Genomic DNA, 26,659 nt, shown 5'->3' on the forward strand with positions numbered 1-26,659 from the left:
GAAAGGAACCTGAACTGTTTGTACCAACTTTCAAATGCCAAAATTCTTCAAAAGTTAATATATACTTTAAGAAACATGAAAATGTATTTGTAACAAGCCAGATAGAGCAGTCATATTAAAACGTATAGGCTCTCACTAGCTAAAATCTTGACAATTATTACCTACTGGAGAGAACGATGCTCAAAAAAGCTGAGAGCATCCAAAGTAGACTCTTGTTTCGAGAAAAAACAAGATTGTTTCTGAAAGCAGAAAAAGCCATTTCTTTGTCTCACAGACGTAACATGCACAATTTTCAGTTCTCATTATGAGCTAGCAAGAGAAATCTCTGAGACAATGCCAAGTATTTAAACGCAAAAAAGCATACAAGGCTTTTAAAGTTGTCTGTAGATTAACAACCATGCTTCACTTACTTGTATGAGTACCCTTGTTGGCATTCTGAATACAATCTAGATTTGGCAGTTTCTCATTTGACAGAAAAGCCTGTGCAATAGCAGTATAAAAGCTTCGTGCTACACCGCTGCCTTCGCCTGGCTCATCCTTAAAAGTAACTTTTACTCTGTGTACAGCCATGGGAGTGGTAGCACACCTGCGACCAAAATGATTGTTGAGCTGCCTCATGGTCTGCTGGATTAGAAGATCTCTGTCTCGATCAACCTAGTAAAAACACAAAAAGGTTTTCTTCTCTTTACCAATCATCATACAGAGAGAATCTCAGCTTCACAAGAAGTTTCTGGACACTTTTTCATAGACTCGAAAATACCAATTAGACTGTGGAAAACCACAGAGTAATTGCAACACCGCTTAACACAAAGTAAAGTTTAAGACACCTGCTTGCAAACTCTGAAACATAACTTCTATCAAGTTACTGCAATGTGTGATGATTCAACTTCTAATGAAAACAAATTCAGAAGATAAACTAACATTTTTTACCTCCAGCGTTAAATCCCTGGATTGCTGGTTTCTAAGTTTTTCCATCTCCCTGCGGAATTTTGATTCCTTTACTTCAAAGCCACCTAATTCAGTCAAGATCTTAAAATAAAAAAACAACAAAAAAGTCAGAATAATGAGGGAAGTAGACAATTTTGTTGTAAGAGGAACTGTCCTTGCACTGGGAAATACATACCGATCCAGGCTCTGCTCCAACATCTTCCATGAATACTCTACCGAACAACTCTAAAGAAAGGCGCCAACGTCCCAGCAACATGTCATGAGATATAACCATGCCCATGAAGCTACACTGTGGCCTGCAGGAGGGATAAAAAGGACAGACAAGCAAAATCAAGTTAAATTTCAGACGTTTTGTGTACTCCTGCTTTTTCTCACTCTCTGCCTTCAAATAAGTTATTTCTGAAGAACAACACCACAATACAGTAAGTTTGTGGACAAAAGCACAAGAAGCTGCTTAGTCACAGTTGAAACACAAGTTTTGCTTCCAAAGAGAAATTACTCTCAAACCATGTATCTTCACTGCCACATGGAACTCACTGTTAAGGTTTTGATTGATGGGAGACCAGTAATATTAAAAAAAGCTGTAATTCAAAGTGTGGGCAGTTCAATCCCTAACTGCACAAAGTGTGGTCAGTACTACCAGACACGGACAGCAAGCTGTCAATCCTAATTTTTAAAACTTGGCTACCCAGGACATCATAGTAGGTCTGCAGCAGGAGTCAGGTAGTGAAGGACATTCACTACAGTTTGCACAGACCTCTTTGAAGACTGTTCAATTGTTCTTTTTAAAAGCTACCAACCACAAACTACAAATTCAAACTAAAGTAACCTACTCAGTTTAATTTAAAAGAACTTTTCAGACTCCCAAATATCCTTTTATTGGTTCAGTAATACTTCATAAAGTAATTTTTAACTCAAACTACCTGAAAGATGTGAGAGGTGGCCCTTCACTTTCTGTCAATCCTATCTCTGCCAACAAGCTGCTTTTCAGTTGTGCTGCAAGATCATGAGCTGAGGGCCCTGGCTTTGAACTCTCAGATTCTTCCGTAGGCACATTCTGTTCCTCCCCTTCCTTCTTCTGCCGATTTTGCATGCTCATAACATTTTTTAAGTTGGCTGCGTAAGACATTTTAGTTGGAAGAACCTAAACAAGTAGAAGTAAAATTTAATTGCACTTTCAAAGCAGTCTAGAAAGCTTTTTCAGGAGATTATATATATATATAAAATTTTTAAACCACACAAAAGTGACCTGTTAAAACACAATAAACTCAATCATTTTAACCAATACAGAAATCCATCTTCCTACGTCATCTCTGCATTTCATAAACTTGCCATTTAATGCTCAGTCTGTAGGCAAGTCAGATCTACTGGACTGTAAGGAGAGTCAATTCTATTTATCACAAATAATTATACAACGGGCATTCCACAATTAACTCAGGATTGTACTGTAGCCTTAAAAAATATTGCCTGAAACCTGCTATACATCAGTAAACATAAAAGTTCCTACACTTTAAAAAAAAAAGTCAAGCATACTGTTCATAAAAAGTCCAAGTTTTCACACTTACTAGGCTTTTAGATTATCATTCTGAAAGCTACTTAAAACTATCTCTGAAAACATCCAAGTGTCTTTTAAAGGAACGAAGGCACTGGCTTAAATTACTCTATTATTTAAAATAATAAAACCTCTACCTCAAGGCAGTTTCTATCCACTGTAACTTCCATTAAGCATTTCCCGCTGTTGGCAGAAGATGAATACAGACCCTGGCTTGGTCGGCCAAACAGATCTTCTTTGCGAGCATTTGGCTGAAAATTAACAAAAGCATTCTGGGTAAATAATATACTTCAGTTAGAAATGAAAAAGCAAACTGCAGCTTTCTTCCAGAACGCCCTCTCTGATGTCACCTGCAATAGATGGGGCTGGTCTGCCAAGGGGATGGCCTCTGCCAGAGGAACCTCAAAAGGGTTTGGTGGAATGCAGCCAAGGAACGTCATGGAGTCTGACCGTCTGAAAAATGGATGGTTTTGGCCAGTCTCTGCTGGGAGGGAGTCATCATCTTTGTCATTGAGTGTAGCACCTAAAGATCAGAGAAAATTTAAATTTGACTTTCACAGTTATAAAAGCAAAAGATTTTAAATAGCAAAAATAAATATGCTTCCCTCTTAGCTATCTGACCAGAGGAGCATCTCTGCAAATTTAATAATTCTACGGGATACTTCCACAAATCCCATATTTTTAAGTTGCTTAGTCATCACTTTTATTCTTTTTATTGTAACTAGATTTACCAAACATGCACTCCTACACTATACGTACATAGTATAGATTATATATTCTACCATTTTCGGCAGCAGTTTCATCAGATTAAAAAAAAAAAAAAAAAAAAAAAATCAGTTTAACTCCAATTCAAATTTTAAATTCTGTCACTCTGTAGAATGGTAAGGGCAGGCACAAATTCTGCAGTTTAGAGGGAAAGGAGATAAGAAGTGGGCTCCAAAATGAGAACAGGGCAATGGCAGGAAACATTTGATAAAGTAACAATTTTAAGAAAATCTTACTAAAACCCAAGTTTAAAAGGACATTTTTTCATTGTTTTAACATAATATATACAAATAGCAAAATTTATTCAAAGTCTCAGCCAGCTAAAGCAGAAAATACACTAAGTGTTACATTCTGGCACACTACAGAAGTGTTTCTGTTTACTAACTTTGATTGGTGTCATCATCGTTTTCATGTTCTGAATCTTCATTGTCAAGACCCAGTTCTAAAAGTTCCCTAGTTCTTAAAAAAAAGAAGAGGGAAAAAAAACAAAAGAAAGGAAGAAAGTCAATCCTCTTGAAAAAAAACAGTTACACTCTAGCAATCAATAAAAGCAAGAGTATCATCAGTAAGCGTACTTGAGAGTTATACACCACAAGAATAAACTCACTCTAAATCCAAGTACTATAGAGTACTTCGCATTCCATATTCACTCTCTACATCACTTGCAGTTATCCTCATAGCCATCTGGCCACCTACCAAATTTGATTTTAGAAGTTTCATCTTCTGACAGTGATGGGTATGCTAGTTTTTAGAGTCTATGTCAATATAAAAAACCTCAGAACCCTGCATTACTGGAAGAAGTACGTACGTAAATACTAATTAAAAATTCACTGGTGTAAAATATGTTTAGTCCTATAAAAACAATGTCACTGATCACATTTCAGAAAGTAAGTCTACAAGCTGCATATTAAATAAATGTATTTCACTGTATCATAAAAGGGATCAAGAACTTTGATCAGTATTAATTTCTGGCAGTTTGTGCATGTTCTGAAACTAGATGAAGTCCAACAAAATTTCATTTCATACAGGCTACTAAAATGTCATCTAACTAAAGCAAGTGACTGTTTGAATTTGAAACACTCACTTTTAACTTAAAAGGTCTAGCCCTTCATAGTTTTATAAGCATTTCATGGGAATTTTGCAATTCTTTCATGAACAGCTGTTTGACAGATTTCAATATGTGAATTTCTGGGGACAAAGCACATTCCAGAAGTATGTTATTGCCTGGAAAAGGCTGAAAGCCACAGCTCTAACTACTCAAGTCAGCCAGCACAAAAACTCCATCAGTTACTGTATTCAATCTTCTCTACTTGTGAGGAAACTACAGCAACATCCTCCAATATACATTTTGAGGCCATAACAAGCTTACATTTCCAAGATATACTGAACATAACATTGGAACTAAAGCAGCAGTCCAATAAATGTCTAGAGTATCACTACTTTGTATTTTAGAGTCACTGATTTGTAGAGAAAAGGAAAAGTTAAGTTTGACCTGCTATACTGAAAATTAGGGGCAGGAAAGGGCAAAGATTTGCATTTATTTATCTGTTGACTAGGACTGTTTAGGTAGATTATCTCAGAACTTAGTAAGAAATGAGAAGAGATGGTGTAGCCTACCAACATGAGGATATTTCTATGATCATTAATTGCCATGTCAGATTAAAGAACACTTCCAAAAAAAAAATCTTACAACTTTTAAAAACTAATCAATGCACCTTGAAGAATATTATTTTCAACTTAGGAACATCTTCAACAATTTATTTCCTTATGGTGCTTTAGATCATCAGGTAAGTCTCCAATATCCACAACCAAATGGAAAACAGAACTACTATGCCTATCATACCAGACTTTGACATTTTCTCCCGTGTCATCCTTAACATGTTTGACAGAATTCTAAATAAGTTATGTTAAATGTGAGAAGCAGATTGTATTTTTCAGCCATATAAGTTGTCCCAGCTACATCTTTTAGAGGCACTACCCTGGAGTTAAAAATCATACTAAGAAAAACTTTTACAGCCATCAGCATAAACCCATTTGAACGGGATACTGCAACAGGCTTATCAAACATACGTGCACTATATACAATTACAGATATTATTTTTATAATATGCATGTTACTACACATAGATATATGTATATATTTGTATTAGTCCTGAATAACAACACCAACGACTAAAACAAAAGTGCATATAGCGCTTTTGCAGAAGTTTTTGTTTCTACAAGTTGGTGACGATACCTTTTCCGTTCCAGCTGAGGAGTGTCCAATGTTGTCTGTTGATTCATTGCTTTAATCCAATAAATAAGGGCTTGAAAAACATATGCAACGTGCTTCAGTGAACAGACATCTAGAACCGGAAGAACATCTGAGTGCTCATCATTGTGAGAACGCATCAAAGACAGTGCGTAGTTCAGGAAATCACCGCGTGCTGACATCATTCCCTGACGGGCACTGAGCAAAGTAGCGCGTCTGGTGAAAGAAAAGGATTGAATAGAGATGGATTAAGCATCACAGCAGAATGCATCTTTTACATATTAGTCTCTATATTTGAAATATGGATGTAAAAACTCAAAAAGGCCCACAAAAACAGTGTGATAATAGGAGTAACAATCATAGTTTTATGCTTTACTACAAGCAGCTCAGGTGCAATATCTTATAAACAGTTAATACTCAAGATGAATCTAGCCTGTCAGAATAAACCAAACAGTAGCAACAACACAGAAAGCCAAATTAAAACAGTAACTACACTGCTGCATTACAAAGTTGGATTCCTAAAAAGTCAGTGAACAAGAAGATTTGACTGTAAAACTGGTAATTCATATCACATGCAGTAATCAAACTATTTTCTTACCGTCTTCCCTCAAGTGTTCTCAAGCTGGCTTCCTCGCGGGCTGTCATCCTTTCCCTTCTGGCTGAGTTCTGAGAAGCATGGAGAGGATGATTTGGATGCCCAGGATCACCAGCAGATGCTAACGCAGAACCATAACGCAGTTGAGCTTCAGTAGAGTCCATGATACTAACCATCCAATTCCAAGTAGGAATAAGCTTTTCTTCTACATAATTCTATGGAAAATGAGATTTAATGAGTTTTGCAAACAATACAAGCAGATGATGAGAATGTAATCTCAACATAAGCCTCCATCACAGATTTTACAGTTACACCCAGTTCACTACAAAGAGGCTGTAAAAACACATTCAGGAATGACCAATGAACAGTCTTTGAAAGCTTTATTGAGATTGCTGAGTTACTGTAGCTCTCTTCACTTAATACCTTGGTGTCTGCAAAGCATTGTCATCATTCCTATCTCCCTTTGGGGCATCTCTTCTCCTCCTCACCTTATGACCACCCAGCACCTCTCACATGTGCAGATCTTGGGGATTTTGGTCCAATTTCTGACTTTCTGGTAGCTTTAACAGCCCTCATCCTGCTATGCCATGCACCAGACAGATCTTTCGCAATTCTTCATCCCTTGCCACTTACTCAGTGAAGGTGACAAAGTTAAAACCTGCATATAGAACTATTTTTGCATATAAACCTCTCCTCCTGGTTCAGTCTTTTCCTCATCTGTGCCCAATACTGGCTCTGGAGCCTGCTTTTCTTGCCATTTGCCAGCTCCATTGACCTGTTCTTTTTGGTTGGTTGGTTTTTATCCAACACTAGTTTGCTTTCTTCATTCCTCTGCATCCTGGTCTTCTAAAACATCTCTCATACTTCAAATGTTCTTGTATCCACTAAACTACTAAAATGCTGTCTCAACTCCATATCTGTACCCAAATGACACCTCCACTGTCAGACTTTCACATGCGGATACAAATCTCTTGCTGTCTGAGCTCTGCTGTGCACTCATATGGCAAAAAGGTAACCTCTACTCAGCACAGACAATATCTTCCCACTAAGAATCTCCTGAACAGAAATTGATTTCAGCCTCCTCCATAATAAAACTATTTTGTCTTATTTCTTTGCCTGCATATTTTTCCCTTTTTCTCCCATCACATTGTGAAACTAGAACCATGCAAATAGTTTGTGGGTCAATTACAAGTAAATATATTGTCATCTGTTTTTCACACCTCAGCACACAGTTTTACTAACAGAAAACAGCATCACCTGACTTCTTGGACTCCCCAAAGCAGCGGTATTATTCTGACAGTTGATTTTTGCACTAAATCCAGTGGAGATGATTTCACTTTATACACTATGCCCACATTCAAGTTGATACATACTTTCTGAACACACTGAAGTTCCTTCCGTGTCCCTGTAACTTCTTTTTATACATGCCAGATACCAGTCTCCCCTTTCACCTATTTTCCCTGAAGACGCATTTTACATATACTTTCAAAAACCGACAATCAAGAGCACTGTGCCAAAAAATATGCAAGTAACAGGGAAAGAATGATCATGTCCCTGAAAAAAGGACAACAAACACTACAATCACCTGTACAAATCTTTTCTCTCATTTTATTATTTAGCCCTTACTAACTTTCTTCTCCTATAGACTCAACAGTTCAAGTCAAAAAGAACAGAATTATACAATGTCCTGAGTTGGAAGGGACCCACAAGGATCGTCGAGTCCAACTACTGTCCCTGCATCTGGCAACCCCACAGTTCACACCATGTGTCTGAGGACATTGACCAGTCTTTTCTTGAACACTGTCAGGCTTGGGGCCCTGACACCTCCCTGGGGAAAAAAGGCAAAACATGTCTAGTAGAGATCACTAGTATCTCCAAAGCAGTCGATACTGACTTAACTATTAATTAGGTACCAACCAGACTTGGTTGAAAAAAATAATCAACTGAAATTCACTTTTAAAAATAATACATGATATATGACCAATTTAATGGCATCAGTAATTACAGATACTTCAGCCTACACTGTCTCTCTTCTGAAGAGAGTCTGAAAGAGCCAGGACAGTTTAGACTCCAGAAAGGCTCAGTAAGATCTTATTAGTGTGTATAAATACAAAAAGATATAAAGTATAGTGAGCCAGACTGTTCTCAGTGATATCCAGGGATGGACAAGAGGCAATAGGCAAAAATTAAAATACACTGAAAGTCCATTTAAACTCAAGAAAATAAAATTTTACTATCACAGTTGTCAAACACTTAACAGGTTGCTCAGGGCTGTTGTGGAGTCTCCATCCTTGGAGATATTCAAAACCTAACTGGACACAGTCCTGAGCAGCCTCTTCCAGTTGACCATGCAAGGAATTTGGACTAGACGATCTTCAGAGGTCACTTTCAACCTCAGCAATTCTGTGATTTTACCTAAAAAGCCTAACTGTAATGAAATCATGTTTCTCTGTGGAGATCTGGATGTTCTTACCTGCAAGTTAACTGCATCTTGATAAGTCAGCTTCACAGCAGCTGGGATCTGGGAGTACACTAAGTGATTGTACTTGGGAATCAGCCCCATCAGATCAGATATCTGCCGTATCACAATACTGTATGCTCTTGCTAAACTGCTTGCAGATGTTAAATAGCTGCTCGCGTTGCTGGCTTCAAGTGCTGCAGCTGCTGCTGCGGCGCTCGTACTGATGGTACCGCTCCGACGTAGGTTTGATGGATCAATGTAAATCAAGCCTGCTGAACTTGCTAAACATAAGAGAAGGTATGATAACGAATTTATTTCATCTTTGCTGCATATTTTCTGTATTGACTTACATAATTAACGTTTATAGAAATAAACTTGTAAATATTACTGACATCACAACTGTAGCTAGCAAAAAATTACTAGCAGTAAGCATATTCATATCTTCTTAAGAACTAGAACAGATCCTTCCTTTTTTAAAATTTAAAATCAGAACTGGAACAGTCAAGATAGGACAGCAGTGTCCTTCTAAGACAAACAGATAACATTTCATCCTTAAGAGAACAAATAAAAACAGAGGAAGGAACAAAGCCAGAGCTAACTGACATTCATGCATGCGTTTTACTCAGACTTGCCTGCTGGGGCTGATGTACTAGAAGGAGCAGTGCTGGTAGTCCTCTGGTTTTGAGTATTCCGTACAGCCCACTGCATGGAACGGGGAGCCTGGGCAGCACCATTGGCATGAGAGCTATTTGTGGTTCGTTCCAGAGGCTCATCGAGCATGAAGGTCTCCTGCTCTATGTCATCACTCTGACTGCTGCTGCTGTCAGAGTCACTGGAATCATTTGATTGAGAGTCGTCTTCAGAAAAAAATGCTGGAACACTGCTAGCTCCTATTGAGGAAAATTAGCAACAAATAGTAACTGACAATTGCGCTGTGTGTACATATACATGTATCACCTTAGTGTTGTAAACTTTTTCCATGAGAAGAAACTACACTAGTTTCTTCTAAACTACTTCTAAACTAAACTACAGTTCAAGTACCACTACTGAAAATCTTTTCTAACTTATCCTTGTAACATACTGCTAATTTTCCACAGGTTTCACAAAAAAGCAGTAAGATTAATTACATTTCAGAAGATAAATTAAATAATAATTTGATTTGAAAATTTTCCACTGATTCTGCCCCCAGGCAAAGAATTCTAAAAGCTATGCTTCCAAACTGGACCATAGAGCAGCTGCTTTCAAAGTCTTAAAATGATTCATCAGGTTTTGTGTTTTAAACCATATCAAACTTTTATATTAAAAATGAACGAAAACATTTCACTTCACAAGAGCGCAGAAGCTACATAAGAGCAAAAAAGATAGGGCACATCTTGGCACATCTCCTTGTCCAAAAAGTCAGTGTAGTACCTTACAATTAGAGGCAAAGGAAAAGCAACGGAAAAACAAGAAATGCAGGGAAGGTGGAGGCGGGACGGAAGCAGCTGGATGAAGAGAAAAAGAAAAGGAAAATAAGATTACAAGGAAACCTATTTGTTAAAACGTCATAACCAGGTAATCCTTGCTCTGTTCAATCTAGTTGGGAAGCAACATTCTCCAGTATACCTCTGGAGTGCTGGATACAGTCCAGATCCAAAGGCAAAGAATAGTATTTTTTTTAGATGAAGCCAGTTCTGCCCTAATTAAAGCCATAGTCAATCACTGACACATTTCTTTTCCCTGTACAACTTCATCCTAACATCTAAATTTAAACAGCTAGGCTAAACACAAGATCAAGTGGCATACCTGCTTCTGACCCAGCAGTCGCTGCAGTGACGACACTTCTGCGCCCACTAGCATTGTCCTGATTACTGTGGTTGCTCTCACTGTCACTTTCTGTTTCAGCAGCAGCTAGCAAATCCAACTCCATATCGCTGCCTATGAAAACAACATACAAAACATCCCACGTTTAGAAAGAAGTCACTGCTGTGACTCACGTAAGACACATTAAGCAAAACTCAGAGCCTCTTACTATAGCAAAGGTTCCTGGATATGCAGGGAGAGGTCATAAAGGCAGAGCAAACATGCACCAATACTTGGAACATATTTTCTTATTTTCTACCAATTAGCAACCCCCTCTCTCTGTACTGCACATACATTCAACACACACTGAAAATTAAGACTTCAAGGATTCACTATTAGTCACCCAAGACAAAAGATTCCACAACTCTTCATGCACAGGTATTAGGACAATTAACCATGTGCTGCTTCAAGTGAATATCTAAGGAATAGTGGAAAATTAAAAAAAAAAAAAAAAAAAAAAAAAATCTAATTAAAAAATACAAGCTCTATCCAAGCTTAAATTTTAAAAAATAAATGTTCTGAATACTCAGTAAATGAATATACAGATTTCCTGTACTGTAAATGGGTTGGCTGGAAATACAAGGCATAGTCAGAAAGAGAATAAGCTATTTTTTTAAAAAAATCATAGCTTTGACCCATCTAATCCCAAACAAATACAAGATAAGTCATATTAATGGCAAGAATTTTCATACATAATGGATTCATTTCATCCACAAAATACTGAACCATAATTTAATAGTTTGTGATTGGATTGAAAACTGGCTCGCTATGATTCAGATCCCTTTTGATAACAACCTATCATAACCACTATTCTGTCATTAGCCATACAATAGCTAGGCTAGTTTTTAGTCCTTCAAATGGCTTATGTCAATAACATGTTATGGTAACAAAGACAAAAGGCAAAATAGGTATTGTTAACCAAGCATATAATAACATTTGGGTTTGTGGTTGGTTGCTGTTTTATATGTGGTGGGTTTTGTTTTGTGGCGTTTTTCTGTTTGAATAATTCTTTGGTACCTTAATATTTTTTACTTATGCAGAAAGAGAAAAATAAGAATGTTCATGTATTTGCTTGCTACAAGTTCTCTATAATTGCACCATCTCCTTTTGTAAGATGTGTAGTCTGAAACCCTTTGATTCTCTCTACTCATGCAAGTCTCACAAATCCTCACTGGTGACTCCAAAGATGCCTTTTGTTTTTGATGCACAGTTTGTTAGTCCAAGCAGTAATGTCCATGGTGTACGTTATACACACCGTCTTCATCATGCTCATCATGCTGTCCTTCTGCTTCAGCATTTTCTTCACCGTGTTCTTCCTGTTCATCATGATGGTCTTCTTCACCAGCTACCCCCTCAACCACCTCCACCTGGCAAGAGCAATACAGTTTAGTGATAGAATATCTTCTACATCAGAGATAAACTACACATTTTTAAAAACTCAGTGCAAAATTCTATTTTAAAACTATGACATAAAAAACACATGTAAGAAAGATGACCTCATAACTGAACTGATGTGAACAGAAAATAAATTTACAGCCATAGCAGTTGTACATGATTGTACAGCCCACAGTCTTGTGGAAAAAAATCAGGCCCACAAATAAAATACAGCCTTGGACATTAGATTTTGATGCTGAAAGAGTAACACTGGCTACAAAACCAGGAATTAGTTCTGAAATATTGAAGAGCTAACATTGCAGTAAAAGACCCTGTAGTTCTCTAATAGAAGCCACATCATAGCACCCATGTGCTGAAAGACTTAAGAAGTGTTTTAACAGTAAGTTATAATATAGCATAAGATTATATCTAAAGGAAATTACAGATGTATTTATCAGCATTCTAAATCATACTGTAATTATATCAAATGCAAGGCACTTAGCATACTCTGAAATGACTAAATATCACTGAATACAAAACAATTACAAAGCTCTTTTAAAACAAAGTGCTTATGGCACAGTAGGACTTCACAAAATACTAAGCAATGTCTTCTGCAAATGGGAGGTCTTGATGCATGGATTTCTGCTTCAGACATTAAACCTCATGCTAATGCATTACATAACACCCTGAGAAGAAAAAAAAAAATACGAAAAAAAAAAAGAACAACTGACCTCTTCCACATCTGCTGAAACGATATCATCTTGTTCTTCATCCCTGCCACGAACTGGCTGTGACTGGCTGATTCGTCTTTGCTGAGGATTCCTTATGATGTAGGATGACTGAGATTGACTAGAACTTTAAAAAAAAAAACAGAAAAAGTGGATTTGGACCTCTGGACATCATCAAACCTAAATTATTATACAAATTTGTCAGTAGGCAAATGCTTCCAAAATGCCTGGCCAGAATAAGAAGCCTCACCATACTTCTGCTAATGGAAAGCTAACAAAAACAACAAACAAAGACCACTTTTAAGAAGTCTTTGAAAAGAAGGATTAGAGAGATTTAGCAAATTTTACCTGCTAGACTGGTCAGATGATGGTCTGGGTGGCAGAGGCTCCACAGAAAACAGTTCTTCACTTCCCTGCATGGCATCTATACTTGTGCTAGCAAGAGTAAAGGGTGCTGTAGGACGTGCAATTCCCATCCTGACTGGAATAATGAGAGATTCTGCTACATTGCACAACTCTTCAACAGCATAGGGCAATAATGCCTGGAATACACGTTTACATTTTCCAATTGGCTGTGGAATGAAATTGCTACAAGAAAAAATATTAAGAAAAAAAAAGGTCATACATGTATTTTTTTTTTACAAAAAAGATTTATGGCAATATTAATTCTTTTTCAAAAAGTCAGGACAATTATCCTTAACAGATACATGCATTTGAGCATGTATAGTAACAATATGCACAGCTATTCAAGTCAGTTAACAACATTTATCATTTAATAATTCAAGTCTAAGGCCGGATATCTAAATCTACTACTGGCAAACAACCACAGATTGTAATTTTGATTAACATGTTAAAAAACTCTCCTTCCAAAAATCCTAACATTTTAAACAGAAAAGCTCAGTACGAACATGTAAGTTTACTAAGGGTTGTATTAAAAAACTACATGACACACCAGCAGCTATTGTGCAATCTTGAAGTTTGCACGTTTGCATCTTTGCACACAATGCTGCCTACAGACTGCAAATTGATTCAGATGTTTCTTCCTATTGTTGATTCGTATCAATTAATTTATTAAGAGAATAAAGATTTAAATTTAAAAAACCAAAACCACTATAACCAAAACACACCAACCCCCACCACTCACTTTTTCTTTTTGGAGGAAGCCATTTCCACACTAAGAATGACAAACACTCTTGCCACAGAACGCAGGAATCTCATTGTGACAGCAATAGCTTCTTCTCTGCGTCCTGGAGTGTACTTGTTTTGTAATTCCTTTACCAGAGTACCCAGCAAAGTATCTAAGAGCTGTAGAAACACGTCATTACAACCCAATAATGGTGTATAATTTAGAAGTATGAAACAAGACAGATTAACATTCAAAGGGAGACCACGGTCATAACAGTATAAATTCACAAAACCACAACTAATTCAAAGTTATTTTCAAATTAGGCTCCAAGAGTATCAATTGAGATATGCTACAATATCACACTATTCAGAAAATCTATGTAAAACACCACTGAGTGCTCACCAAAATATCTGCTGTACACTTGACAATAAGGCAGTGCGTGAAACAGTCCAGGCGAATAGTTCCACTTTGCTGATTAAGATAAACTTGTTCTTCAGGTAGAAGATGACCTATCCTACTGCTTGCACTAAGACTTGGAAAAAACAAAAAGAAGGGAAATAAATTTTATTTAAGTCAACAGGTCTCAAATATCAGATCAAACTTTGCATTGACAACTATTTGTAAATACACACGGGTCTTTATTTTCCTGGGAGCCAAACATGATCATGGACTTCAGTGCATTCCAGTCTTGCAAAACACGTTCCAAAGCAAGCTGGGCAAATCGAGGAGGTTCTAAATCATGATCAGGCATATCAGAATCTAAAGAGACAAAAAAGCAATATAAGAAAGAGATACCGAAGTATGGGATTTGCCATTTATTTCACTGTAATAGCTCTTACCTTCAGGATTTGCAGTTTTACGATTACGATCTTCCCTAATTCTAGGTGGCCTGTACTGGCAGTGTTCCACAGTTTGCCTGGCAACTGTCTGCACTAAAAACAGCAAAAGATGTTCTCCCCTGCAATGAAGAATTAATTAGTGGGCATACGATACACCACATATTTAAAAATAATAAAAATTATTCTGCCATTGTAAATAAGAACTTGCCTGCTATTTGGCATGGTAACAAGATTAGTGGTGGTAAGCAGACGGTAAAGGAGATCGAGGCGAGCAGACTTTTGTCCAGCAATTAGTGTTTTACATTTGCACTTTTCCCAGCAATCACAGTAGGCTGTTGGAGATGTTCGTTTGAGCCTACAAGAAACGGAAATGGTGAGATGCACCACTGATCAGTAATGCACCAAGTATTTCCTACACAGGCTGAGGGTGTCTGGGTACACAATCAGATTCCCGCTAGATTCCTGTTTATTATAGTAGCAAGATGTCAAAACCTAGCTTAAAAAAGAAATGCAGAGTTTGTATGTGGCAACACTTGGCATTTGCTATTCTTGTTGCCTATTCTTGTTTTAAGATGGCAGTTTCACTACAGAGCAGAGGTGTCAAACTCATAATAAATGTAGGAGTAGTTACATTTGTACAGTCCTAAAATTACATTGGGCCCTTTGAAGGCAACTGCAAGGCTGATGTGGCCCCCGGTGAAAATGAGTTTGACACCCCTGCTATAGAGCTTTTGATAGCGCCTTAGTAAAACTCACCCATGACCATTCATTCTTCCCCAAAATAGCCTCCAGCCAAGAAAGTAAAGTTGGAAATTCTTACAATATGCAGTAAAATCTCAGCAATAGTTACAATACTGAGAATATCTTTATAGTTGTGTCTGTTAGCTTCTTATGGCTAGGGTATTAATGCTGTAACATTTACACCCCCTAACAGTGGCGCAAAACATCTGCAGCTTAAAAGCTTTTGCCATATTGATCAGATATATCCTGAGTGTTCATGTGACTGCTCACTCACTTCTCCCTTTATTACAGTTGATTTTAAGAGATTAATATGCTATGCTTCTTCCAGAGAAGTTTACAAGAATGGTCTGTCATCAGGATTCACTGGCTTCAGCAGACTCCTGGAGGCATCCAAAATGAAAACGTGGTATAATTTAGATAAATTATTTGTAGAATATTAAGCACTTTGAGGGTATTGGACTTACTCATTTACTCTAACTTCTACAAAGTGAAAAGTACAAGACTGCTTCAGGTGACTCTTCCAACTCTGACCCATAGAATAAATCTTACACAGCAGAGGGGAAAAAAGATATTTTAAATATTTTATTAATCTACTGCTCTCTAATAGCTGAACACTTCAACCAAGGAAAAAGCCTATTAACTATCAGTAAATAAATGAAACCACAAAATATTAATTTAATTAAAAGAAACAGAACACAATACTTACTTGCAGTCATGTCCTTTGTGACAGACCCTTGCACATTCTGTACAACAACAAAGAGATTCCAATAGGCCACATGTTCGGCATTCAAATATATCCTAAAAAAAAATTACCAAAAATATTAGAGTTTTCTCCCTACAGTGCTGGCAATATCACAGCATTACAGGTTATAACAAAATTACACTTGTGAAAACTGATACGTTCACTTAAAAGAAAGTCAATTCTAGAAAGTGAAAATCTGTTGTTATTTAGAATACTCAGTGTTTCCAAAGAGCTGTTTCCATAAAAATTTTTGCCCAAGCTAGCCAGAGGGAAAAAGCCACACTCACAAACAGCCGTATTCTGACCAGCACAGCCAGCTTTGAGCGTGCAAAGCAATTACAGGAGGCAATAGCTACACCAGACTTAAATGTTACAGTAATTAAAACAATGCAACATTAATAATTTAAAAATTAGATTAGTAGACTAACACAATACACAGTTGAAACACATTACTATTTACTTGAAAAAAAAAGGCGCCTTACTTGATTAATATGTTCTGCACCAGTCCATGTAAAACTGCATGTGTCATTACAACACAGAACATACAATGGAGAGTCATCTGGATTTGTACCAGAAGGACAAACCATTCCCATAAACACATCGTCTTCTTTTTCACTTGAAGTTGCTTCAGCTAAAAGAATAGAATACCAGTGTTTAAAAAAAAAAACACAAAACACCCAAAATAAGAAAAACCACCAACAGAAACCATACTTGACAGATGTTTGCCATTATTAAATCCCATACAGACTTAGAAGTTTGAATAAAATATCTGTCAGTTTTTTTGCGAAAGCTTTCTGCTTGTCATGTTACAGGTATTTCTTATAGAAAGTGCTGCAAATTCCTGACTGAAAAACACAACCACCAACTCTTTCCCAGTTTCAAATTCATTGATATTCTAATCAACTCAGTGAATCACCATTTTGATGGATTAAAAAATAATTTATGGGTAATATCCTTATAAGAAACACGCACAGTCCTACCGACCTTGTTAGGTCACAGTTCTAATCATCTTAAGTTTCTCCCTCAGTTCAACTTCACATATTTCTCCTCAACAAATACCAATGTCAAAAGAGAGTCTCAAAACGTGTTTGTTTAGAAGTCTTTTCAGGAACAGGTTCTAGCTTGGCATACTGCTTTATCATATCTTTTTTTGCCAATCCAAAGAAGTTCCAGGCAATACCTTTGTGCTACTGAAAAATGGTACCTCTATCCACTGATGTTTGTAAAGCAATGAAACATGAAAAGATTATAAAGAACACAAAAATAGTGATATTCATAGAAATCTATGATAATATACACACTACAGAAGAGGCAGATACTCCATAACAGCAAATTTTCCAAAATATGCAGCAACACACAGTGTTTTGGAAAGAGGTGTTTATCACCATCACCAGTTGCTCAAGCACACAATTTCACACAAAAAAGCAGTGCTGTTAATAATGAATCTCCACACATGCGAAACTTTAGAGGGAAACCACACGCTAATAATCAGTGAAACTGGTGTACCTTTAGCAATTTTCTGTGCAGTTTCTAGAATTGTAATTGCAGCAGGATATGCCCGGCCACTAACTGCTGACATAAACGGTGTCATGCCTCTTGCATCCCTATGAATAAAAAGGACAGACAAGTCAAAACACACTGAAAGTTTTTGTTATAAACAGGAGAGGCAGGAAACAGACATGTGAAAACTTAGCACTGCTAATCCTGTGCAAACAGAAAAACCATGGCCTGAATAAGCATCCTTATGTGTTTTACACATTAGACCCAACTTTAAGGGATGGCAGGATACAAACATGGCCATTATTCTAACATTTTCCATTTTAACTAATATGCCTTCAAATAACCTTTTCAAAAAGGGTTCTATGCAATAAAATTCAGGTGATAAAATATTACAAAGGATAGTGAGAATTCATATGAAAATCCTTACTTGGCTGACAGCAATTCTCGAAGATAAGGTTGTAAAACAACACTATCACATAGTAATTTCAGTATGAAATGAGCATTTGCCTTCCGATCCTTTGATTCCACTACAGATGGTTCAGTAGAAGGACCTGTAATGAGAAAAAAAATTGCAGAGAAACTGTTTTTCCTTTAAAAAATGACTACCTATTAAAAGCAAGTAATTCTATGTTTCACTGGAGTGATTAATCAGTAGCTTGACTATTCAAGGTTTGCCATTTTCAGCAACATTTCACTGAAGTACTGTAAATTTCATTTGCAAATCATATTCTGAAATAGAGATGGCAATCCCAATTTCATGCTGATTACCATATTTTACATATTTGTTGTTCCCCAGGTAAAAATAGTTTTTATATAAAACACAGCATGGGGCTTCATGTACTTTCTGCACAGTTGTGAAATTCTGCTTCAAGCCAACCTTCATTTGGTAAGAGGCATTTTCATATGCAGAAAGTCCGTTCAAGCAAAGAGAGCTTTTGAGATCATTCTCCTTCTAAAACATAATCAGAGAAGCCGTATGTCCTCACCTGGTATCGTGGAGGTGCTAGGTCCTTGGCCGGTGCCAGTCGCTGCTGTGGTAAGAGATCCCACAGCGGGGGCCAGGATAAAATCAATGTCACCATCTTTCAGTAAACAGAACAGCAGGATGTATATCAATACATAAAAACATCCCTAACAACATGCGCTTTCTGCAATGTCTAACACACTGCAGGTTGTCTGTATTTCATTGGTACTCTGTCCTACAAACGGCAACATTCCTAGATTAGTAACATAACTCGACTTTACAAAATACACTTTAGAGAAGTTTGACCCCAGTGTTAGAAAGACACATACTGGATTTAAAAATAGCTTTTAAGTCTTCAGTAAATTCATAAAGCATGTCTTGCTAACTCAATGACAATAGGTATTTTAATCTCACACTGAAATGTAAGTGATTCACCTTAAAAGCTATTGATTCCTTTATTAAATCTCTTATTCTACAGTTTAACGTGATACATGAGCAGACTTACCCGGATCCATTGCTGGAGGATCTGGAACCCAGCTGGGAGGAGCTATTGGTGGAGAAACCGGGTCCTGATGATCACTCGACGAAGCACCAGCTTCATGTCTGCCCAATCCAGCAGCTCTCAAGGATCTCCTCATCATTTCCCTTAACCGCAAACTGAATACAAAACCAATGTAAAAATACTATCTCATTTTCATTTACAATTAGAACACTGAAAAAAGTAAAACAAACTCTTCTCATCTCAACTTTTCTTCAGCATGGAAAAGAATAAGCAAAGAGGTATTTTTCATTCCTGTATTCCATTTTGTTGCAAGAGAAAATAATGGCCTTGGAAGAAGAGTCAGCCAGCAACATATCAAGACAGATTTGAGCCCAGAACACACCTCTAGTCACCACAGCATCATCTCTTGCAGGGAGGAGCACCTGATGGGCATTATAACCACTATTTGACATTCCTTTTACCCTAGAATGAGGAGCATTTCCACTTTACCACTGAGGACACAATGCCCCAGCCCCAGAAAACAGAAGTAGTTTAGAAATAGCCCACTATCAGGTCTCATACTAGAAAAGGCTTCAAAAAAACCCACTAGAGCTCTAGTTCGGTGCTTGAAGAACTGAAATTTGACCTTAAACTAGCAATAGAGTCCATTCTTAAACTAGAATGAAGGAAAAAATAATAAGAGATCGGTAATTCATAGGGAAATGGGCGCACACAAAAAACAACAAGAAAGCATTAGTCATTTTACCTTCTACTGCTTGAAGATCCTGCCCTGTTTCCTGGACCATTACTCGACACAACAGAGATTGCATTTGCAATAGCTTCCACAGCTGAAAGCCTTTCAGCAAATGTATTCCTCTCAGAGCGCTCTGCTTCTGAAACATTAAGAAAAGCACTAGTGGCAAAATTTCATTTGGGAAAATTATAAAGGAAGGAGTATAAAGAATGAAATGTCACTAATCATGAAATGTTCCCACTTTTTTTTTTTTTTTTTTTTTTTTTTAATTTTATTTTAAGATTTAGAGGGACAGAGTAGGTTCACATATGAATTTTTTTTTTTGGATGAGCTTAACCATGATTCTGACTGGGTTTTGTTTCTAAAAGGCCATCAAGGAAAGAAATGCAAGGCACCTAAACTCCAGAACAAGCTTTCAGCTTTCACTGTCATTGAGAGACGAGGATTTACACATAGCTGAGTCCAGGAACTTGCTGAGTCCAGGCTTCAAAAGTAATGACAACCAAAAAAACCCCAGACCACCACAAAAAACAAAACAAACCACACACACATACACCACACTTTACCATGAGCAGCTATGAACAACAATGCAAAGTTGTGGGCTTGTAAGATGTACAATCTACATACGAGCATGCTTAGGAAAACTGTGTTATGAGTATAATAAGGCAGCACAATCAGTTTACATCAGAAGAAAGACCATTTCTTCTAACATTTCAAACCCTAAGTACCGTAACAGGTAAAGGTCCTAGTCACAATGATGGCCAAATTGTACCAAGTACTATACAGAATACAAAAAAATGCCTAGTTGTACGGTTACAGGACAACTTGAAGCAGGCACATGAATCAAAGACCTAATCTATTCATCTGCAAGATAAATGCATAGATTAAGCAGCAGTCAGCTGTGCAAGGTTTGCACAGAGTAACAGTCTTCTTTAGGAGTTATTGACAAAAAGAACGCATAGCCACTACACAGCAAATTATGAATCACTAAAGCCAGGGATCCAAGAAGAACCAAAAGAAAATTAACTTTCAGCATGATACAGGCCAGGAGAGAGGCAATCTTCCTTTCAAAAGTTAACAATTTTTGGTACAAAATAGAAGGAAAATGTATATATCTGAAAGAAGAAAAAAATTCCTTAAGTGACTCCACTTATTCTTTCTAGACATGTCTCAAGGTTGCTACGCCTAGTGCTCACTTTGCCTTTAAAGGGTTTTCAAACTGACAGTCAACATCTGCATTCAGATTTCCTCCACTGCCAGTACTAAGACCTGAATAATTTGCCTCCCCCATCCATGTTTGTTGAACTGGAATGCACCTATTAATACCTTTGAGTTGATAGAATAAGGTAATTTGATGGTGCTTGTCAGCTTTTACAGCATGTTTATTCTTTAGATCTTTCTATTCATCACCACCTGAAGTAGCAGAGATCTTAGGTTTTGCTTGTTCTCAAGCATGTGCAGGTTTCATAAACAAAAATCACCTACTATCCACACCAGGTGACTATCAGGCGCTCAGCATAATATTACTCTTGTGCTCCCCACTTCTGTACTAGTCAAACCTGTCATTCTAAATGAGTCGCCATTCTATCTGTGTCATATTGCTTTCTAAGATCCACTAGTTCTCTTAACTCATGACCCATCCCATCGTACTTCTGGACTCCTTGCAGGGGGTCACAGCTCTTTGAGAGTGATTCCTCAAGCAACACAACCGTTCTCTGCAATGGAGAGATTTCACCTACCCTTGGTCCCACACTGAACTGCAACTAAATTTAGCTGTTCCACTTCTGAAATTAGTATTTGTTTTTGGAGACCCATCAGCTGTAATTTGCTGTTCTGTTGTCTTATGAAATCTGTCTCAATTCTCCAGAAAAATCTCAATTCATAGGTAAAGTTCAGTAAAGTTATCTGAAACTTAGTATCATAACTCTTTAACTATTTCACATGCTATAGACGTTTTTTTGGACCTGTCTTTTCCAAGATCCTCTCTATTGGTAAGATGGAGGAGATACCAAATCACAGAGAAACAGAGCAGCCTTCCCCCAGCTCTGCAGGTCTGGGGCCACTCTTCCTGCAACTCCTTTCTCCAACACTGCACATGGCACAACTAGGGACAGGATCAGAGAACAAAAACACCTTAGGCCTGCCCTCAGTATTCCCTTTCCAGCACTTCAGGAAGAATCTATACAAAGCAGAGTGAAGGATCTCAGGCAGGGACTAGCCCGGAAGGGGCAGTATGTTCTCTAAGTCTTAAGGAACATCATATTTGGAGTCTGGAATTGAAGCCTTTACTCCTAAATCAAACATCTCTTACAGTTTAACAGATAACTGTATAACTTACAGACAGTAACAGTAGTCTCCACTGACCTTCAGGTGATACACAGAAAATAAGCTTGTCCTAATATCCATCACTAACAATTACAGTGGAAGGTGACTATAATTTGGACCTAAATGTATGAATCTCTTTTAAAACAATTTTTGTGAGGTGAAAGAGAGAGGCAGAGGGATGTTAAAAGTATCGGGTTCATATTTTTCATTTTTCAGAAAGTTAAATTATATCCAAGGTTGCAAAGACAAGCACTCAAATTAGGAAAAGTCAGATTACGTTTGCCCATGCATCCTTACTTCAGCTCCCTTGTGTGCTTATAGTAAAACAATCTTCAGTTACACAGCTGGGTTTTGTTCGTTTGGGTTGGGTGGGATTTTTTGGCTTGGGTTTTTTGTTCCCCCCCACAACAAGACCCCTGCCTCAATCAGTGCACAGGATGGACGACACACTGAAGATGAAGAGTTGTACAATGAGCAAGCTGTTCATGCCTTGTTTGCTGCAAAATCTGGAAGGCGTGTAGTAAGGTAGCAACAGCTTGGCAAGGAGAGGAGAAAGCATTGTCTTGTGGTAAATGCCACTGGACATCACTTTGGAGAACTGGAACTTATTTCTGCCACATTTAACAGCACACAGAACTTTGTGAAACAGGTTTTTACAGATGATTGCGAAACATTTTACTCATTTCTGAACACCAAAAGGTGTCTGACACACAGAAATAATTAACATTCACAGAACAGCTCTGAATAAAAGGTTTTGAAATAACATCTACTCCAAAAATGAGATCAGGCCCTACACTTCTCAAACAGAACCCTCAAAAATCAGTTAATAGCTTTGAATATACAAAAACTTCAAGCTGTACCACCTTCAAGAGATGAGGAAGCTGCAGCATTACCCCCATTTTATAAATAGGGATATGTGAAACAATTAAGGTCTATAGATGACTAAACTTCAATGACAGCACCATACAAAAGTCCCACAAGGAAGTTCATTCATTATTCAGTGCAGGGTTTGTATGGTGTGCAGTAAGTAAGGAATGGGGCCACACACTGAATGATGAGGATAAAAAGAAATATTGAATAGCTACCCATTCGGTGAGCACCGTCCATCTTGTGCACTGAATGAGGTAGTCCTGTGGAAAAAATAGTATGATGGTGTAATTAACGACCATTTCACAATGCATACCCATGCATAGCACATGGGTAAACTTAATTCTGGCATTTCCTAATTTTTGAGTGCTTGACTTAGCAACCTTGTTCTGCTAACATAGTTTTTACGTAATGGTATTTAATTGACATTTTAAAATGGTGTCAGTAACTGGCATTAACAGAAAGTCATTCTTTCACATTTCTTAATACATGACAACTGCAAGTAGCACTTCTTATTGGAGGAATTAACATACGTTATAACACCTGAAAAACATTAAATACCATTTATCTGAAAAGTTTACTAGAGATATAATGAGGATACTAGTGATATCAAGGCAGAAAACTACTGGTTTTAACCTAAAACTAATATGTGGATGTGAAAAGTTTGTCTTTTACAATCACTAAAAACAGCTTAGTATTCTTAACAATTGAATTCTTATAAAACTTCATAAGAGTAATAAAAATGTCTCAGCACCTTTGAAAGGCTAGCACACATTTAGGTGCTAAACTTTGACATAACCATATAGGAAGAATGCAGCCTTTATTTCAAACACTCTTGAAAACGCATAAAATCTTTATTTTCAAATTATTTTCATGATATTGTTGAGCTCACCCTCTTCCTCTTTAGTTTCTTTGTTGCTGGTTGGAAAGCACACAGAAACACAAGCATGCAGAATATTACGGTTTCCGTCACATCTATGGCCAAGGAACGTCTGCAGCATTTGTGGATTCTGATCCAAGACAACTGCTTGTTCAAGATTCATCAGGTACTGTCTGCAAGCCTCATAGTCACATCGGAGAATGTGCTGCATTAAAGTTTGTTTCTGTACTCGAAAGAATAAAACATTTTAACAATTTAAAATACATAATGCAGACATACAATTTTCCTAAGTACTTCTAGTTTTCCTTTTTTGAAATTAATGGCCAGGTCTAAATCTAGTACATTCACTGGAACTCAGTACAGGAACTGCTGAGAATACACATCACCTCAATTATAGCACTGGTTTTTAACAGAAAACAGCACACGTTCAGGCACAGGCAAGTTAAAAGTCAGGCTTAAGCAGCAGAAGCTACTGGGCTCACAAAAGTATGCCTTTGGCTTCACAGCTGGGTTCTTAACATAGATCAAATCTATTTAATGGCTCCATGTAACATGGGAAACATGGTACAACTGAAAAATCTAAGGTGTTTACATTAAGCAGCTTTTACGTATTTATCTTAAAGAAGTCATACACAGGCTGAGAAGTGAACAAATTGAAGCTGTTCAAGGTCTGGGAGGCTCACTCCATATATAAGAAGCTTTTCCACAGTGGTTGAATACTCCTCTGTGAAAGCAATCTTGGTCTAACAGGTACACAATACCTCCTGGTGGCAGCACAGCACACAGTAGATCTAACTGAACTGCACCAAATCACTGACAAGTTTCTACAAGCGTGATATAAACATTCACAGCAGAACAACTCATACATCACCACATATGAGTACAGAACTCTACAGGTGATCAAAAAAAAAATTTCACTTGACTCTCAGGTTTTCCTAATATATGGTCCATATATAAGGTAAAAAACAAGAGGTAAGTAAAAAAAGCAGTTTAAAAAAGTTTTTAAAAAATAATGCATTCAGAAGAAAACATGTTGGATTTCTCAGAAAAACTGTGCACCTATAAAACAAATAAAATTGTGTACTGCTAGTACCCATAAAAAGGTAACCATTTTAAAAGTAATGCCTACAAAAAATACTACTGTTTAAAAGCCTGATATAGAAGTCATGTACTGCCAAAAAGGAACTTTCATTTTACTACATAAATTTGTTTGTTCTTTCATGTTTCTAAGGGAATCTTCTGCTGAAATTAGCTTCTTTGAAACCATGAAAATACAATTCCCTATCTAAACACAAAGCTGCTTTAAGCATAACTTTATAAAAGCAAAAGGAAAAGTTCTGCAGGAAATATTTTACCTCAACAGCCATAATGATAATAGCAGCTTTCTTTTTGATGGTCGAGTTAGCAGGAAGATTTGTTAAGGAATGAACACCCATTCCAAGACTACTAATAGGTGGAAGATCAAGCCAGTCAGGGTCTCGTATCCCACCCATACAATCTTTTGCCATTGGATAGATTGTACCGTTTCCATCTCTAAGAATAATAGGAGATTCCTATATTTGGGGAAAAAAAGTTTTAACATTGAGTCTCCACAATTTATAAATATTAACCTTCCCAAAAGGGAAGTTCCCAGTTCTGTTTGACTGACAGCAATGAGAACCGTTTAGCTATAATTCTCATTTACACCATTACCTCCTACCATTACAAGTGGCACAGCATATCAGATCCCCTTTCTGAAATGCCTGAAATGTGCTCAACATAGTAAATACTATTAAGAATATCATCTTTATGACATTAATTACTAAACAGACAGTGCCTATACTTTTAACTTACTTAAATGCTCCAAAGAAAGTTGAATATATGGAAATGATACACACAAATTAACTACTTTTGCCAAAAAAACATTTCCTTCAACTATCCTAAGCAAAGTATATTGCATTTGTGAAAGTTACTAAAATGACTTTGTATTTTTCTCAGCTCTTCACATGGATGCCTGAACTATCAAGCTACATAATCAGATAAAACAGGATACTTAACACTGGATAGTAGAAAGAGTTGCACAAAACCTTGATATATCATTTTTAGTACCAAATACAGAAGCTTTTTGTTAACCCTTCCATCTGTTCTGAAGAGTGGATTTTGATCTGACCCAGTTCCAAAACATAGCTACATAACAAGTCTACATTAACACAGGAACTACTCGGTCAACTTTTTTTTTTTCCCCTTTTTACCTTTAATTCAAAGTAGAATTTGACTAAGGTTATTAAAAGTGCTTAAGTGACTTAGATTGCTATTGCCCTTGGACCTTCAAAATATCACTTGTAGCATCACATCTTTCATGACCCATTTGAAGAACTACTCTTTGACAGTCTTTGGAAAAGCCTTAGAAAAGGCTGTACCATCCCATTCAAAGATGACAGAAGTGAAGATAAATTATTTGAGATACAAAACCACAAACCTGACCAGCTGTGAAAATAGCGACACTTCTCTCATTCTGACCCAGGAAAGCAATGCTACTAGTAGGGAAGTTATTCTCCTGTTCAGCCTTTCCTGTGGCAAGGTCAAATATGCAGTATCGAACCCAGTTCCCAGTTTTCAGAACAGCATGCACTCCTTCAAAGATACACAAAGAAAAAGTTAATGTCTTTTACTGATGGCATCCAGTAAAAGAACCCTAGCTAATACACTTCTAAGGACTTACTAGTAATATCAATGGAAATGACTGTTTATGTTTGACAGTAGTTGTTTTCCACTAAGAGAGACAGGTAATAAAGGATCCAACAGAGTATCTTACAGGCTAAGTCCTGCTTACCTTTTGAATCTACATTTACTGCTAGGATCTCTGTTTTTTCAGGAATACACAGCTTTTTAGGTGTCCTTTGAAAACAGTCAGGAACCTTTGGAGTTCCACCAGTTTTTACAAC

At 37.2% G+C, this 26,659-nt stretch overlaps 1 protein-coding gene across 21 annotated transcripts in view; it reads right to left on the minus strand.

Annotated features, from left to right (window-relative positions):
* UBR5 (ubiquitin protein ligase E3 component n-recognin 5) overlaps window positions 1-26,659 on the minus strand; it is an 83,537-nt gene that overhangs the window by 9,151 nt on the left and 47,727 nt on the right. For 5 of the 21 annotated variants that reach the window (XM_065054143.1, XM_065054158.1, XM_065054160.1 and 2 more), the window contains 32 exons: window positions 26,548-26,659; window positions 26,194-26,348; window positions 25,091-25,288; window positions 23,748-23,958; window positions 23,074-23,118; window positions 19,676-19,802; window positions 18,934-19,085; window positions 18,451-18,546; window positions 17,892-18,015; window positions 17,471-17,568; window positions 16,447-16,595; window positions 15,929-16,020; window positions 14,690-14,836; window positions 14,482-14,600; window positions 14,275-14,401; window positions 14,045-14,174; window positions 13,661-13,821; window positions 12,865-13,104; window positions 12,520-12,643; window positions 11,670-11,781; window positions 10,358-10,489; window positions 9,205-9,462; window positions 8,585-8,853; window positions 6,115-6,326; window positions 5,502-5,732; window positions 3,651-3,724; window positions 2,851-3,023; window positions 2,638-2,772; window positions 1,872-2,092; window positions 1,124-1,244; window positions 922-1,029; window positions 411-654 (listed from right to left, as the gene is read on the minus strand). In XM_065054143.1, the coding sequence (XP_064910215.1) occupies window positions 411-654; window positions 922-1,029; window positions 1,124-1,244; window positions 1,872-2,092; window positions 2,638-2,772; window positions 2,851-3,023; window positions 3,651-3,724; window positions 5,502-5,732; window positions 6,115-6,326; window positions 8,585-8,853; window positions 9,205-9,462; window positions 10,358-10,489; window positions 11,670-11,781; window positions 12,520-12,643; window positions 12,865-13,104; window positions 13,661-13,821; window positions 14,045-14,174; window positions 14,275-14,401; window positions 14,482-14,600; window positions 14,690-14,836; window positions 15,929-16,020; window positions 16,447-16,595; window positions 17,471-17,568; window positions 17,892-18,015; window positions 18,451-18,546; window positions 18,934-19,085; window positions 19,676-19,802; window positions 23,074-23,118; window positions 23,748-23,958; window positions 25,091-25,288; window positions 26,194-26,348; window positions 26,548-26,659 (4,897 nt within the window). The remainder of the gene's footprint in view (window positions 1-410; window positions 655-921; window positions 1,030-1,123; window positions 1,245-1,871; window positions 2,093-2,637; window positions 2,773-2,850; window positions 3,024-3,650; window positions 3,725-5,501; window positions 5,733-6,114; window positions 6,327-8,584; window positions 8,854-9,204; window positions 9,463-10,357; window positions 10,490-11,669; window positions 11,782-12,519; window positions 12,644-12,864; window positions 13,105-13,660; window positions 13,822-14,044; window positions 14,175-14,274; window positions 14,402-14,481; window positions 14,601-14,689; window positions 14,837-15,928; window positions 16,021-16,446; window positions 16,596-17,470; window positions 17,569-17,891; window positions 18,016-18,450; window positions 18,547-18,933; window positions 19,086-19,675; window positions 19,803-23,073; window positions 23,119-23,747; window positions 23,959-25,090; window positions 25,289-26,193; window positions 26,349-26,547) is intronic. The other 16 variants (XM_065054149.1, XM_065054147.1, XM_065054145.1 and 13 more) reach the window with 12 other exon arrangements.

This window comes from Columba livia, chromosome 2 (assembly GCF_036013475.1).
Source record: "Columba livia isolate bColLiv1 breed racing homer chromosome 2, bColLiv1.pat.W.v2, whole genome shotgun sequence".
Lineage (NCBI taxonomy): Eukaryota > Metazoa > Chordata > Aves > Columbiformes > Columbidae > Columba > Columba livia.